The sequence below is a fragment of the Carettochelys insculpta genome, chromosome 18, assembly GCF_033958435.1.
Source record: "Carettochelys insculpta isolate YL-2023 chromosome 18, ASM3395843v1, whole genome shotgun sequence".
NCBI lineage: Eukaryota > Metazoa > Chordata > Testudines > Carettochelyidae > Carettochelys > Carettochelys insculpta.
Genome location: NC_134154.1, coordinates 31,872,009 through 31,887,334, shown reverse-complemented (window position 1 = coordinate 31,887,334; position 15,326 = coordinate 31,872,009). Strand labels below are relative to the sequence as shown.

General features: G+C 52.6%; 1 protein-coding gene across 2 annotated transcripts in view; it reads left to right on the top strand.

Moving 5' to 3' along the window:
* Positions 1 to 15,326, top strand: part of TTC28 (tetratricopeptide repeat domain 28) — a 483,355-nt gene that overhangs the window by 418,050 nt on the left and 49,979 nt on the right. For both annotated transcript variants that reach the window (XM_075012421.1, XM_075012420.1), the window contains 2 exons: positions 781 to 921; positions 14,985 to 15,129. In XM_075012421.1, coding sequence (XP_074868522.1) covers positions 781 to 921; positions 14,985 to 15,129 — 286 coding nt within the window. The remainder of the gene's footprint in view (positions 1 to 780; positions 922 to 14,984; positions 15,130 to 15,326) is intronic.

Sequence of the window (15,326 nt, the reverse complement as noted above, 5' to 3'; positions counted from 1 at the left end):
TGAGGGCCAGGAGCATGGGTGGACTCATAAGCATCTCACACTCTGCCATTGGCAGCCCAGAGGTTACAGAATGAGCAGGAGTCAAGCAAGAAAGTGGGCAGGAAAGGATACCTTGTGCATAATCCTCCATCCAAGCATCTCCCTCCAACCTCCCAAATGTGGGGAAGAAGCCCAGGGAGGAGCTGACCCAGCTGTCCTGGCCGAATTTCTCTGCACACAAGGCAGGCCTGGTGGCCAAGCTGTAAATATTAGGCTGAAGTCCACACTGGCTGTCATAGCTGTGAGGCAGTATGTCGTAGTGGCTGGCTGGGGCCTCAGAAGACATGGGTGCTATTTCTAACTCTGCTGGGTGACCTGAGAGAAACCACTTCCCTGCTCTTTGTCTCAGTTTGACTGTCTGTAATCTGGGTGTAGTGATATTGACTTGCTTAGTGAAGTGCTTTGAGATCTGCTGATAAGACATGCTAGGTAAGAGAGCCTCAGTGGGACTCCAGAAACATGAGGCACACTCTGGTGTGAGACAGGGTTTTGCAGAGGCTTCTGTTTCAGGCTGTGGGATTTTTGTTCCAGGATTTCCATCAGTAGGAGTCTTGCAGCTGGAGCCCTGAGCCGTGCAGAGGAGTGGGTTATTCTCCTGTCGCTGGTTCTGCCCAGCAGAACGGAACAGACCTTGGGCTAGAGGGGACCTAGCCTCAGTTCTGTTCTCACCCCGCAAGTGTTTACATTGCAGCTGATGTACCGCTTTGCCTTGCTGACATTTCTCTTTTGTTTCCACCTCAGAGCCTGTGCCAGCAGCGAGACAGAGAGCGAAGCTGGGGACATCATGGACCAGCAGTTTGAGGAGATGAACAATAAACTGAACTCAGTAACTGATCCCACTGGCTTCCTGCGAATGGTCAGCCGGAATAATCTCTTCAACAGGTGAGAGCTAGTGCTGTCACCAGCCAAGGGGAGCAATCAGAAGTGCAGACAGATGCTTTGTTTCCGGGAGCTCCTTTCTGGTGTGTATGGTGCTGCCTCCTGTCACGACAGGGTGATAGAAATGCTGTCAGGGAACACATGTGACCTTGACCCCCAGGGCGCAGCTGAGAACAGAGCTGGTCAGAATAAGAACCAGGTTCAATAACGTGCTGCCCCTGCAGTAATCTCCTGAGGTTCTGGTATCACACCTCTTAGAAAGAGTGGCAGAGGAGCTTCTCTGTGCTCCACAGCCTGAGGCTGTGTCTATTCTATGAGATAAATTCGATGGTGAATAAATTTGATTTTTTAACCTCATTATTATGAATTCTAATTAAGAGGCCATAAAGCATCTTGAAATTTGACACACTTCTTTTCCGAGTCAAGTTTCCGCATCCTCATTGCCCTGTGCAAGTTTGACAGCATCAGTGGTGCATTCTGGGTACCTGTCCCACAGTGCCTTAGCTCAGGTTGCTTGTAGACATTTCATATTTGAATCCCAGAATGCAACGCACTGTCCCAGAATTCAAAACACAAGTAACCACGTGAAAATGAGCTGGAGATAGCAGCATTTCCTGCTGCAGCATTCCAGCACAAGCATGGATCCCCAAATGTTTCAACTCCTAGCCCACATCATTTCAGCAACCACGCTGGCTGTCACACTGTTTTGCCTTCAATTACAAAGCTCAGTGATGGTTCACTATCATGATGATGATGATGACGATGGTTTAGAAAAGCAAATCCCCCAACTGCGGTCCTGGCTGCCCTGGATGCATTGGTGACAGTGGAGCAGTGGTTTTGGACTTGTGAGACCAGCACACGCTGGTGGGACCACATTGTTTTGGAGTCCTGGGACAACCAGCAGTGGGCGCAGAACTTTTGCATGCACACGTCCAATTTAAGGAACTTTGTAACGTGCTGGTCCCCCCCCAAAATGCAGCAACACAAGAATGAGGCTGGCTGTAACAGTTCAGAAGTGAGTGGCAATTGTACTGTGGAAGTTTGCAATGCTGGACAGTTACTGGTATGTGGCAAATCAATTTGGGGTGAGCAGATCTACAGTGGGATCCGTGGTGATTCAGGTGGCCCAAGCAAATCTGTCAGCGTCACCTCCAGAAGACCGTGGCCCTGGGAGATGTACAGGCTATAATGGATGGCTTTGCTGCCCAGGGGTTTCCTGACTGCAGTGGGGCAATAGATGTCACACACATCCCCGTCATGGCCCTGGACCACCTGGCCTCTGAGTATATAAACTGAAAGAGATACTTTCCAATGGTGTTGCAGGGTTGGTAGATCACAAAGGTCATTTCACCAACTTCAGCTTTGGATGGTCAGGAAGACTTCATGATGCACACATCTTCTGAAATTCTGGGCTGTACACAAAGCTCCTGGATGGGACTTTTTTTCCCAGTTGGAAAATCACAATTGGCGATGTGGAGATGCCTGTTGTTATATTGGACGACCCTGCTTATCCTTTGCTCCCTTTCCTTATAAACCCTACACAGGAGCCCTGGATACCAGCAAGAAAAACTTCAGTCAGAGACTCAGCAGGTGCAGAATGGTGGTTGAATGCTCCTTTGGGAGTTTAAAAGCGAGGTTCAGCTGTTTGTTGAACCGTTTGGACATTTCTGAACATAATAGCTGTGTCTACACGTGCACGCTACTTCGAAGTAGCGGCACCAACTTCGAAATAGCGCCCGTCGCGGCTACACGCGTCGGGCGCTATTTCGAAGTTAACTTCGACGTTAGGCGGCGAGACGTCGAAGTCGCTAACCTCATGAGGGGATCGGAATAGCGCCCTACTTCGACATTCAACGTCGAAGTAGGGACCGTGTAGACGATCCGCGTCCCGCAACGTCGAAATTGCTGGGTACTCCATGGCGGCCATCAGCTGGGGGGTTGAGAGATGCTCTCTCTCCAGCCCCTGCGGGGCTCTATGGTCACTGTGGGCAGCAGCCCGTAGCCCAGGGCTTCTGGCTGCTGCTGCGGCAGCTGGGGATCTATGCTGCAGGCACAGGGTCTGCAACCAGTTCTCAGCTCTGTGTATCTTGTGTTGTTTAGTGCAACTGTGTCTGGGAGGGGCCCTTTAAGGGAGCGGCTTGCTGTTGAGTCCGCCCTGTGACCCTGTCTGCAGCTGTGCCTGGCACCCTTATTTCGATGTGTGCTACTTTGGCGTGTAGACGTACCCTCGCAGCGCCTATTTCGATGTGGTGCCACGCAACGTCGAAGTTGAACATCGACGTTGCCAGCCCTGGAGGACGTGTAGACGTTATTATTTCGATGTTGCTACATCGAAATAAGCTATTTCGATGTTGGCTTCACGTGTAGACGTAGCCCATGTCCCCACTGTTATTAGAGCATGTGCTATTTTGCACAACGCATATGAATTCAGGTGGGAGACTTTCCTGTCAATCTGGAATTCGGAAGCTGAGGCCATAGGCAGGGTTTACTTGCAGCTGCCTACGCAACCAGCCACCAGTATTCATACTGAGGTGGCAGCAGTTAGGGACACATTAAAACTTAGGTTCACGAATGATCTGTAGTGCACATGCTACTAAAGTATTTTTCTGTCATAACGCCAATAAATCATACCGTGTCTTAATGAATGAATGCTTTTACCTGGTGGGAGGAGATTAAGTTGCTGTATGTAGAATGCATGTGGCGGGCAGCTGTGCCTTCAGCCCTCCTTCAGCCTGCCCTGTTTCATCAGCTGCACGTCCGCTGCAGACCTGGGAGTATCAGTGGGCAGTTGTGTCTTCAGCCTTCCCCCAACCCCCAATATGGTTTGTGTTCCCTACCACTCCTGCGGGCCACAAAATCACACCAAGCTCAAAGGAATGATTTTATTTTGGGGGGAGGAGAGATTTCCATGGTAGGGGAAAGGAACCTTCTCAAGAGTGCTTGAACTGTCTTTTGCTGTGGACCTTGCTCCTGGAGCAGTAGACTATCCTTACCCTTCCTCCCCGCATTTGGGGACTGCAATGATGGGGGGGATGGGCGACCTCTCTTCAAGGAACTCTGGACACTAGGAATCGGCTCCTGGATTGTTGTGTTCTGAGTCTCTCTGCAGCTGCAACAGGGAGCACAGGACCTCCCTTTCCTCTGAAACTGCCATTACGAGCTTTGCCATGGCCTCACTCTGCTTTGCTGCTTGCTGTTGCTGGAAGTCAAGCATTTGCTGCTGAAACTCAGCTTTATTCTGATGCCACTGAGCTGTACTATGACACCACTGAGCAGTGTCCTTTATCTGTTTGGTGTGCTCAGCTTCATTCTGCTCCAGCTGCAGGATGACATCCTGCTTGCATCTCTTTCTCCTGCTGTTCCTTTCTCCTACGCTGAGCATTGGCTCTGGGAAGTGATACAGTTCATATAATGTGCTTTCAAATGGAATGAATGGGTCTCTGTGTCTACTATCAGGGGTACTTTCCTTTTTGAAGATCGCTGAAGGCTTATTAAGGATGGTATAGTAAGCGTGCATTCCATAATACATCATTTACCATCACTTATCCAGCACATTTCTTTGTGGATATGGTAAGCTATAAGGAATTGTCCAGTTTTCAGGGGAAGTGGAGGGCTGCAAAGCAGGGGAAGCCTCCAGGTGTCCTGGGACAGGGAAAAAAAAATTCAGATGTTCCTGAAACAATCCTCTCCAGTGATGAAGCCACATAGAGGGGATGCTGGGAGGGTTCAATTACAGCTGCATGGACGGCTGCTTGGCGGGGTGGGGGGGTTGATATACAATAAAGCTAATGTTAAAAAAAAAATCCAAAGAAATGCTGGATGGAAAACGTCGTGGCGTGTGGGGACGACCTGGAGAGCCTGGCAGCAGTGTAGAATGGGGGATTCCTGTAAGTAAAAAGAAAAGCTGGGTGGAAAGGGACATAAGGGGTGGAGATGACTGAGAGAACCCAGCATCTGTGGGCCATGGGGGTTCCTGAGAAATGAAAAGAAATGCTGGATGGAAAGGGACATGCTGAGTGGAGACAACCCAGAGAGCCCAGAAGCCATGTGTTGTGGGGGATTCCTGAAAAATAAAAAGAAATGCTGAGTGGAAATGGACATGTTGGGGTGGAAACGACCCAGAGAGCCCGACTGCCACGTGGCGCGAGGGATTCCTGAAAAATGAAAAGAAATGGTGGGTGGAAAGAGACAAGGGAGGGGAGATGCCTTGCAGAGCCTTCAAACTGTGTTGGGGAGTGGGGAACAGAGCTGCTTCAGGCAAATGTAAAGGGGCAGGAAGCATGTTTTGAAAAAAAAGGCGGGGGGGTGGGATGCAAGTTCCCATGCTTCTGCAGCTTGCCAAAGAAGACATCACCCTCCTAAAACTAACAGATATGGAGAAAGTACACCTGCTCATGCTGTGTGACCAAAAACCTGGAAAATTCGTTAAACTACTGTGTGGCACCATGACACCCGATTTAATCTGGTTGCCTGGCATAGCAAAGTGTGCTACCAGAGAGGCCACAAGTCAGGCCTGCCCAAGAACCTCATGGAAAAAAATACAAGCATGCCTGGATGTGGTCTTCGAGGACATCTCCAACAAGAAGAAGTGCTCCATCCCCAGAAATATTAACACGCTGTTCTGAGGAGCACAGAACCATAGCAAACCTGTAGTCATACCCAACCTGGTACCTATACCCATCCCCCAACCCGCTTCTAGCATGCAGAATAAATACTCACTGGAACAGCTTGCTCCAGGGGGCTCAGGGACTGCTGTGGAGGAGCCCAGTGTGGAGGGACCCAGCATGGAGAGAACTGGTTCCAGGTCTATGGTGAAGAGTTCTATCTGGAAGAACTTCCTCGGTCCCCTGCTCATTGCCCCCTTCCTCCTCTCCATTGCCCTCTTTCTTCGGGGCACCCAGCTCCTCTGGGCTCACCGCGAACTCCATACCAAGGCCTCCACAAGCGTCATAATTAAGTCTGGGCTCAGTGGAGGGATCACTCCCCATAAGCATGTGCAAATATTCATAATAGCGGCAGGTCCGTGGAGCTGCCCCTGACCACTGATTGGCTTCCCGGATGTTTTGATAGGCCTGGGGAGTGCTTTCACCTTCAGCCGGCATTGCATAGAGTCCTGGGAGTAACCTCAGGCAGTCATCTCATGCAACATCTGATCATAGATGGCCACGTTTCTCTTGGCCACCTGAAGTCTCTTTACCACCGATTGGTCTCCCCAAATTGCAAGAAGATCCAGAATCTCCTGGTGGGTCCCAGCTGGGGCGCCTGAGAAGTGCTAGGTAGATCGCTACCCTGAGTGCTCATGATTGCAGTAGATGGCTACCGAAGCAGTGCAGTGGCTACCAATGTGGTGTGATGCAATGGATAGAGGAATTTTTTCGTAATTTGCGCCCTTTATATTTGCAGGGCTGGGTGCTGCTGAATTCCAATTCCAATTCCAATTCCAATTCAATCAAAACTTTGCGGGCTTCCTGTGGCCTTCTTCCTACACACCTGGATGGAGAGCAGCAGAGAAGGAAGCTGCCATACATGGAGGGACACTGCGTAGCTGTGTGGGATATATATAGGGTACTTCTGGAGGCTAGTAAATTCAAATTAAGGATATGGCACTTCCACACTCTCCTTTATTTGAGATTTTAAATTCGTAATTGCTACTATGCCCATCCCGTAATATCGACATTTTGTTATTGGTGTTACGGCTTAATAAATTAAGCTAATAGTATTAACAGTGAAGACAGTAAAGTTTTAATATTGAGCTAACTCCTTTAAATTTGATTTTATCTTGTAGTGTAGACACAGCTTGAGCATGTCTGCCCATCATTCCAGCAGGCAGCTGTCACTGCAGTTCCTAGTGCTTCCTAGAAGCATTAGGTCTGCATGGCAGGTCCCTGAGGCACATGAGGAATCTGCTCTTCTCCCTTTCTGGAATGCACATGGGGTTTTGTCTTTCTACTGTTCCTTTCCCTGCCCTGTTAATGTAGGAGGACCTTGCACTGGGCCTCGACAAGGATCAGTCTCTGGATAAATCTGTCTGTGACTGGATCCACTCAGAGTTTTCTTTGGTGTTCTGGTGCTTTGTCCTGAAATCTAGAATTGTAACTAGTGCTTGGGGAAGTGCCAGCACAGCCTGGAGCATATGGGGGAGGGATGCCCAGCAAGGAGTGCAAGGGAGGGGCTTTGATAGTCTGTCAGTGAGCAGGTGGCCTTTTGTATGCCAGGCTTGCTTTCCAGCTGGGAGAGTGTCTGGCATAGCTGTTAGAAACTCAAAGCCATGCCAAGTCGTCAAGGAGCTATGGCACTGGCAAGCCCATATCCCCATGAAAGCCAAGCGCCTGCCTAGCTTGGCAAGCAGAAGGGACAATGAGTGGGATGTGTGGCTGCCACATTCAGCCAGCAACAAAGTACTGGCCAGGGCTCTGTTGTCCTGTGAGCAGCTAGGTGTGGGGGCATTGCGAACTCTCTTTGTGGCAGGGGATCAGAGGTTTTTGGGATCATAGAGAGAGCAAAGGAACTGTAGGTAAGGTCAAGGTGTAGCTGTGTCCCCAGGAGCATTTGGCTGGCACTCTGCTAAGCTCACCCTGTGCTTTGTCCCCAGCCCCTCTAGATATGTGCTGTTCTGGATTAATGACCATGCTGCCAGAGGACGGAGGTCTTTGTCCCTGAGGCCTGGACTGTAGAGCTCTCTGTTTGCTGCCTGTAGTTTCTCCTTAGGCTTAGGGTTATTGCTGGCTATTCATCAATTTCAACTATAGCACTAATCAGCTGGGAAAATTATAGCACTGTACACCAGCTACCCAACCTTTGCTCATTTTTTGCCTCTTTAGAACTTGTTGAGGTCTCAGGCAGTCCTGTTCCTTTGTTGATTAAAGTCATCATTTGAAGTGAAATTGGAGACTGAAATGTAGGGAGATCAGGGGCTCCAGTCCCCTGATGATGATGCTACACAGAGCTGAAATAAACACTTGGGACCTGCTGCTGGGTGTTTGGCTTCTACATGGGAGTCTGAGTTCTGAGGACATGCCCCCTTCACTCTTGGGCAGAGGAGCCAGGCCAGCTTGCAGTGCATAATGTGACTGCAGGGACACGTCAGCTTGGACAGGCTCACCTGCATGTGAGCCTGGGGTTGAACTGCTGGCACCAGCACTGCTCCGTTTCCCTTTCACATTCACCGTTTACACCCGTTCCAGCTTTCATAGCAGTGATGAAAGGTCAGAAAGGCATTCCTGCGGGGATGCTGGAATCTTCTGATTGCTTCTGTTTCCCACACAAGCTGAGCTTGCAAGAAGACAATGTGCATCAGTTGGGCATTGGAGCTCACTGTGCAAGTCAGTCCCCTGGCGTCCAAATAGCTTTTGTGTCACATGTCAGGCAAGAGCCTCCTCAGATGTGTGACGCAAGTTTCGGTGCAGTTGCACATACAGGCTACGTCTACACGTGCAGCCAACATCGAAATAGTCTATTTCGATGAATAACGTCTACACGTCCTCCAGGGCCGGCAACGTCGATGTTCAACTTCGACGTTGCTCAGCCCAACATCGAAATAGGCGCAGCGAGGGAACGTCTACACGTCAAAGTAGCACACATCGAAATAGGGATGCCAGGCACAGCTGCAGACAGGGTCACAGGGCGGACTCAACAGCAAGCCGCTCCCTTAAAGGGCCCCTCCCAGACACAGTTGCACTAAACAACACAAGATACACAGAGCTGAGAACTGGTTGCAGACCCTGTGCCTGCAGCATAGATCCCCAGCTGCCGCAGCAGCAGCCAGAAGCCCTGGGCTAAGGGCTGCTGCCCACGGTGACCATAGAGCCCCGCAGGGGCTGGAGAGAGAGCATCTCTCAACCCCCCAGCTGATGGCCGCCATGGAGGACCCAGCAATTTCGACGTTGCGGGACGCGGATCGTCTACACGGTCCCTACTTCGACGTTGAACGTCGAAGTAGGGCGCTATTCCTATCTCCTCGTGAGGTTAGCGACTTCGACATCTCGCCGCCTAACGTCGAAGTTAACTTCGAAATAGTGCCCGACGCGTGTAGACGCGACGGGCACTATTTCGAAGTTGGTGACGCTACTTCGAAGTAGCGTGCATGTGTAGACGCAGCTACAGTGAGTCAGTTTGCAGACACTGGGGACTGCAGCTCCAGGCACTGGCCCGGCTCCCTCCCTCTAAGTCATTGAACAGGAGGCAGGGTGTCCAACAACTAGAATGGATCTGGATCTCCTTGCTGCTCTCATTAAACAAATTGTGATCCAGTAGAATAGCAAACTGCCCTCGTGTGGCCTGACTCATCTTCCCTGGCAATCAGAGAAACCCAGGGGAGTTTCAGGGGCTGTGAAATCCTGCCATGGACATTTGATTCCTAGCTCAGATCTGGAAGTGAAGTGAGTGAGGCTGGTGCTGGGGCTTGACTGCCTGTGCCAGCCTGGCTAGGTCTCTTATCCCAGGTCAGCTCCTGACTGACAGTTCAGTGAAGGGCTGTGCACCGAGTGAAGGGCAGAGGCAGCTTGAGACAACGGGAGCGCTTGTGTATCACAGCCCCAGTTGGAGCAAGGAGTCAGGCTAAATTCTGTGTGGCCAAGAGTTAGGCTGGAAGGAGAGAAAAGGGGAGTGGACAGTGTTCCCGCCCTGCTGATGCCATGAATGAGTAAGGATGGACCTAGCTGAAAGCAGCCCAAAGGAGCTTGACTCTGGTACTTCTGATGCTCTCTGCAGCTTAGTGTGAGAACAATCCTGGATGTACGCCTGCAGTGGCCCTTCTAGGTGCTTGGCTTGGTGGGTGCATGTCCCCTGGATGCCTGCTGCTCTGAGGCTGGGAGAGCACTTCTGGCAGACATGAGCTGGGGAACAAGAATCTCAGGGTGGAAAACGTGGTACACTTTCTGAACTTGTTTTCATTGTGCTTCATCACACACCCAAGGCCTTCACAGTGCTGGGAGAGCTTTAGCTGAGAGGAGCCAGCCTCCTGCTGGCAAAGGCATGGAGCTGGCCAAGACACCAGACACATCTCTCGCTCCCAAGTGCTATCGTGGATGTGCGAACAGAACACGGCACTGACAATTCCCTCCCCACTCAGCTCCTAGCCTTTGGCCATGCCTGTGAATGCTGCCTGGCTTGCTTGGACTCCCAGTTCATGGAGGTGGGATCAGCAGCCTTATCTCAGGTGTTCCATGTGACCCTCTCCCCTTCCCTGTGTGGCCTCCCTGGTCTGGCCCGTAGGCACACAGCAGTCCCTCTCCATCCTGCCTTAGACTAGATCAGTGGGAGGTGTGCAATGTGATCTGGCCCCTTTTGTCTAGAGAGCTTGCAGGGTAGTTGTTGGGCCCCTTCTAGGGCAGAAGAAGCGTGACATCAATAGGTAGCCATGTGTTCTCTCCCTTTCTGTGGCAGGGCCCCCTTGTGCAAAGGGTGAGATCTGTAACACAGGCAGAGTCTCTGTGGGATTGAAGGGTTGTTCCAGGTATTAGGGGAGACCTCACGCCACAGCCAGGCCAGGAATGCTGCTGCTCAGACACACTGCTTGGCAGCAGCGTTAGCAGGAGGAAAGTGGCCCAGGGAGCCTGTAAATGGCTAAGCCTTTTCACTGAACTTAAATCATCCCTACACCCAGAGGGAATGTGTGTGCATGAAGGAGGAAGTTGACAGCAGGTGCCAGGCCTTGCATGTCATGCAGAAAGGAGCTTTGCCTTTCTTCCCCTTGTGTGGATTTGTTTTTTCTTGCCTCCTCCCTGCCTCCTCCAATGGCTTGGAAAATGAGCAATTTATGTGTCTTTTTTGGAGCTAGACTAATAAAAAAAAAAACATCTGAGTGGTAAGCTGATAAATCCAAGGCTGCCTGGCGGCAAATCCCTTTCAGGATGGAGACTTTGCTGATTGGAGTAATCAAGCCTTCAATAAATGTCTGTTATCATTCTATAATGGTGAGAGAGAGAGGATAACAGTGCCACCTGCTGACACAGAGCTGCTTTCTGTAGTCTTGGGCTCTTACTCCTGTAACTCACCCTCTACACTGTCCACACCAGAGAAACAACTGGACATCCCGGTGCTGTGGAGCCTGGAGGTGCAGGAGAGGAGTGTTGGGTCATGGATGGGGGCAGGAGAATGTCACTTGGATTTCCTGAACTGATTTTAAAATCTGTGCTTTGCAAAGCTTAGAACAACGAAAACCCATGAAAAGTGCAAAAGATCCAGGGAGCAACCTGGTCCGCAGGGGCAAGCACATGGGTGGGGCCAGTCATAGCTCTGCCACAGACTCATTGTGCAGTCCTGTGCAAGTCTATTACATCAGAGTATCAGCTGTGCCAAGCATCGATGGCGCAGCCCTTTTGGAAATGGGAAGAATCTCCACCCTCGTGCCAGGGCTGCGAGGCTGACTTCCATCATCTTTCTTGGAATGTTGAAGAGACAATTCTGTGCACAATTTTGCAACTGTATTTGTGTTATAAGGTTGCAGCTGCATGTGCAAATGGGTAGCTGTGCACACAGCTGACTGACTTGCAGGCACAGCCTTGACCCTGAGCATACATAGGCAGTTCCAGGTGTAAGCCGACCTCTCAGCTTTGTAAAATGTAGGAGGAATTTTCAATGGCTCAGAGCCTTTACAGCCCTAATTTAGGGGGCCCTAATTGCCATTCAGACCTTTGAAAAATCTGTCCTTTAGGCCATGAATGTGAAGTGCAGTTAGTACTGAGCACCTTCTGTGAGTGGAGGGCAGCCAGCCCTAGGCACATGCGCTGTGATCTCAGCAGTCAGCAGTGTCGATCACAGCAGTGTATCAAGGTGTCCTGGGCTGGAGCAAAAGGGGAGCTCTCCCTCTGGCACCAGAACCAAAGCCTTACCTCAACCCTTCCATCTGTGGTCCTGCCCCCATTCCACCTGCCTCTTACTCCTGTTTCCCCCTCCACTTCAGCCCCAAAACCAGAGGAGCTCAGTGTCCCCAAGTAGCGAGAGCTCCAGACCTCGGCTGCAGCCAGGAGCAGATTTTTCTAGGGGCACCGACTGACTGTGGCCCTTGGGGTAATCCACCTATGGTTATTCAGAGCCAATGAGTTGAGGGAGTTTCTCAGGGGCAGGAGGATTCTGTGGCTTCATTGACTCACTAGCCTTGTGAGTAATTTTAAAGAAACACCAGATATGTATATTACACTCTCCCAGGAGTGCATCTGCTGCTAAGTGCAATCTGTGGGAACAGAGGCTTTGCGGGGGAGCCGTGACAGAAGGCTTACGACCTAACTGAAGAGTTTCTGAAGTGCTGCAGGACTGCTTTTTGTAAGGGAGGCTTTGTTAGGTTATATCACTGGTTGATTGGGCTGCGTCTTAGGAATTTACTTTGGCTTTGATGTCCTGGCTGTCTGAATACTCCCCACGGCTGGCTTTTGTCTGTGTCATCGGTTGTATGCATGACCTGCACAGAGAAAGGGGGACACCCAGTACAATGAATAGAAACACAGGGCCCTGAGAAGACAGGGTGACAAATTCTCTTCCGTTTCTTCACTCCAAAGAGGGTTGAATAAAGACTTGCCAGCCCAAGGCTGTGGCCTAGCTTTACTTTAAGATTGATTATTAAAGCCAGATGGCGGCCCAAAGCCTGGCAGGCCACGTGAGGCAGCTGAGAGGTGCGTCCCAGAGCAATCGTGGGGTGAACCGAAATGGTGTCTTAGAAGCTGGTCAGAAAGTGAGCTGGGTGGTGACCGTCCAGCACCTCAGACCAGCCAGTTGTGCCCACATGGTGCCAGCGTGGGCATTCGGTTCGGTCCCGTCCCAGGAGGCTGCTTCATGCGTTCAAGCTAGTTGCCTTTCATTGTTGTGCAGCTTCGATGGCCACGGTTGTGATGTTGTTACCGTTTGTCACAGTCCCTGGGTGATGACAGCAGCATCGCTGTGTTGGGAAAAGTTCTGGTGACAGCACAGTTGTTCCATGGCCATGAAGCTGGTGTACTTAGGGTCACTGTGGGAACGTGCACTCGCTGGCATAGCCCAGGGGCACTGATGACTGGCAGGGTGCAGGGAGGGCTTTTGGGCAGAGGTGCTGTGTGCCCTTGGGGTGCACGTGGGATATGTCTGATGGAGTTGCCGTGTACCTCTCCAGGTGTGTATGGGGGGTTTTAGCAGCAGAGATGCTGCCTGTCCTGGTGTGACTGGGGGAGACTGGGCTTTGGCAGAGGGGCCCTCTGCCTGTGCATCATGGGGTTGGGGGCAGGTTGTGAAGGTGGGAGTGTTTGGCAGAGGGGCCATGTGTCTGTGCAGTGGGGGGGATTGGCAGGGGGGCCGTGTGTCTGTGCAGTGGGGGGGATGGTGGGGGGCTGTGTGTCTGTGCAGTGGGGGGGATGGTGGGAGGCCGTGTGTCTGTGCAGTGGGGGGATGGTGGGGGGCTGTGTGTCTGTGCAGTGTGGGGGGGGATTGGCAGGGGGGCCGTGTGTCTGTGAAGTGTGGGGGGGATTGGCAGGGGACTGTGTGTCTGTGCAGTGGGGGGATGGTGGGGGGCCGTGTGTCTGTGCAGTGTGGGGGGGGTGATTGGCAGGGGGCTGTGTGTCTGTGCAGTGGGGGGGATTGGCGGGGGGGCCGTGTGTCTGTGCAGTGGGGGGGGGGATTGGCAGGGGACTGTGTGTCTGTGCAGTGGGGGGATGGTGGGGGGCTGTGTGTCTGTGCAGTGTGGGGGGGGGATTGGCAGGGGGGCTGTGTGTCTGTGCAGTGTGGGGGGGGATTGGCAGGGGGCTGTGTGTCTGTGCAGTGCGGGGGATTGGCGGGGGGGCCGTGTGTCTGTGCAGTGGGGGGGATTGGCGGGGGGGCCGTGTGTCTGTGCAGTGGGGGGATGGTGGGGGGCTGTGTGTCTGTGCAGTGGGGGGGGGATTGGCAGGGGGCTGTGTCTGTGCAGTGTGGGGGGTTGGTGGGGTTCTGTGTGTCTGTGCAGTGGGGGGGAGGTTGGTGGGGGGGCATGTGTCTGTGCAGTGGGAGGGGTTGGTGGGGGACACCATGTGTCTGCAGTGGGAGGGTTGGCGGGGGGGCCGTGTGTGTGTGTGTAGTGGGGGGGTTGGCGGGGGGGCCGTGTGTCTGTGAAGTGGGGGGGATTGGTGGGGGGCCGTGTGTGTGTGTTTGAAGTGGGGGGGTTGGCGAGGGGCCGTGTGTCTGTGCAGTGGGGAATTGGCAGGGGGCCGTGTGTCTGTGCAGTGGGTAGGTGGCGGGGGTCTGTGTGTCTGTGCAGTGTGGGGGGTTGGTGGGGTTCTGTGTGTCTGTGCAGTGGGGGGGAGGTTGGTGGGGGGCCGTGTGTCTGTGCAGTGTGGGGGGTTGGCAGGGGTCTGTATGTCTGTGCAGTGGGGGGGATGGTGGGGGGGCCGTGTGTCTGTACAGTGGGGGGGTTGGCAGGGGTCTGTGTGTCTGTGCAGTGGGGGGGGAAGGTAGGGGGGCCGTGTGTCTGTGCAGCATGTGGGGATTAGCAGAGGGGCCAGGGGCCAAATGTGTGTAGAGTCCAGCCCTGAGGTCCTAACATTGAGCAGCGGGGGAAAGCCAGCATGAGAGTGAGTGTCTCGCTGGACTCCTGCTTGCCATGCAGCTGTATCTGAGGCTGGAGCACCAAGTCAGCAGCTTGCTGGCTCCCACCTGTTCTCCCTTGGGATGCCTTCACCCATCAGTGGCCACGCTAAGGCAGGGCAGCAAGGGCAGCTGTCTGCCCAGCACTCCCTTTGCCTTCTGATGCCATCCCAGATGAACTGGAGCCAAGTGCCAATGTAAGTCTTACTGAGGCTGCAGGCCTACATGGGTCTCACATTTGCCTGCACACAGTCGCTCCGCACACGTATGAAATTAAATCCTTTGCACAGCACTTTGGGATGTGAATTCTGTAAAGAAATTCCCCAGAAGTGCAAGCTGGTTCACGCTGCCGTTTCTCTCAGTGCTCTGCATGCTGGGTGACTGAATGGGGAGTCAAACCAGAGAGGAATGCTACTCCAGCAACACCAGGCTTTCCTGAGCATGCATGGGGGTCTGCTCTGTGGGCAGCTAGGGTGATGCCAGGACAATCCACCTCAGACCTCTGGGCCATTGCAGTTAACTTCTCACTTTCGGTCTGTCCACAGGAGCTGTCAGAGCATGAGCAGTCTGTTCAGCGCTACCATGTGCCCTGTGAAGGATGGAACTTCCTCTCTTCCCAGGAGGCAGGGCAGCTTGCCCAAAGCCCCACTACGTGCACTCTATGACCTGCTGATCGGGCCCCTGGAAGGGGTAAGTGCCTGGAACAAGCATCACCTATCAAAGCTTGCTGGGGCTGGGGAAGGACAGCTAGCCAGCTCAAGGCTTGGGAATGTACTGTATCAAGAGATGGGTGCGCACTTCTCTCCCCTGTGTAACTGTAGGAGCGCTGCATTCGCAACAACATTCACTTGTAGGCATCTTTCTTACCTGGCATTTACAGCACTATA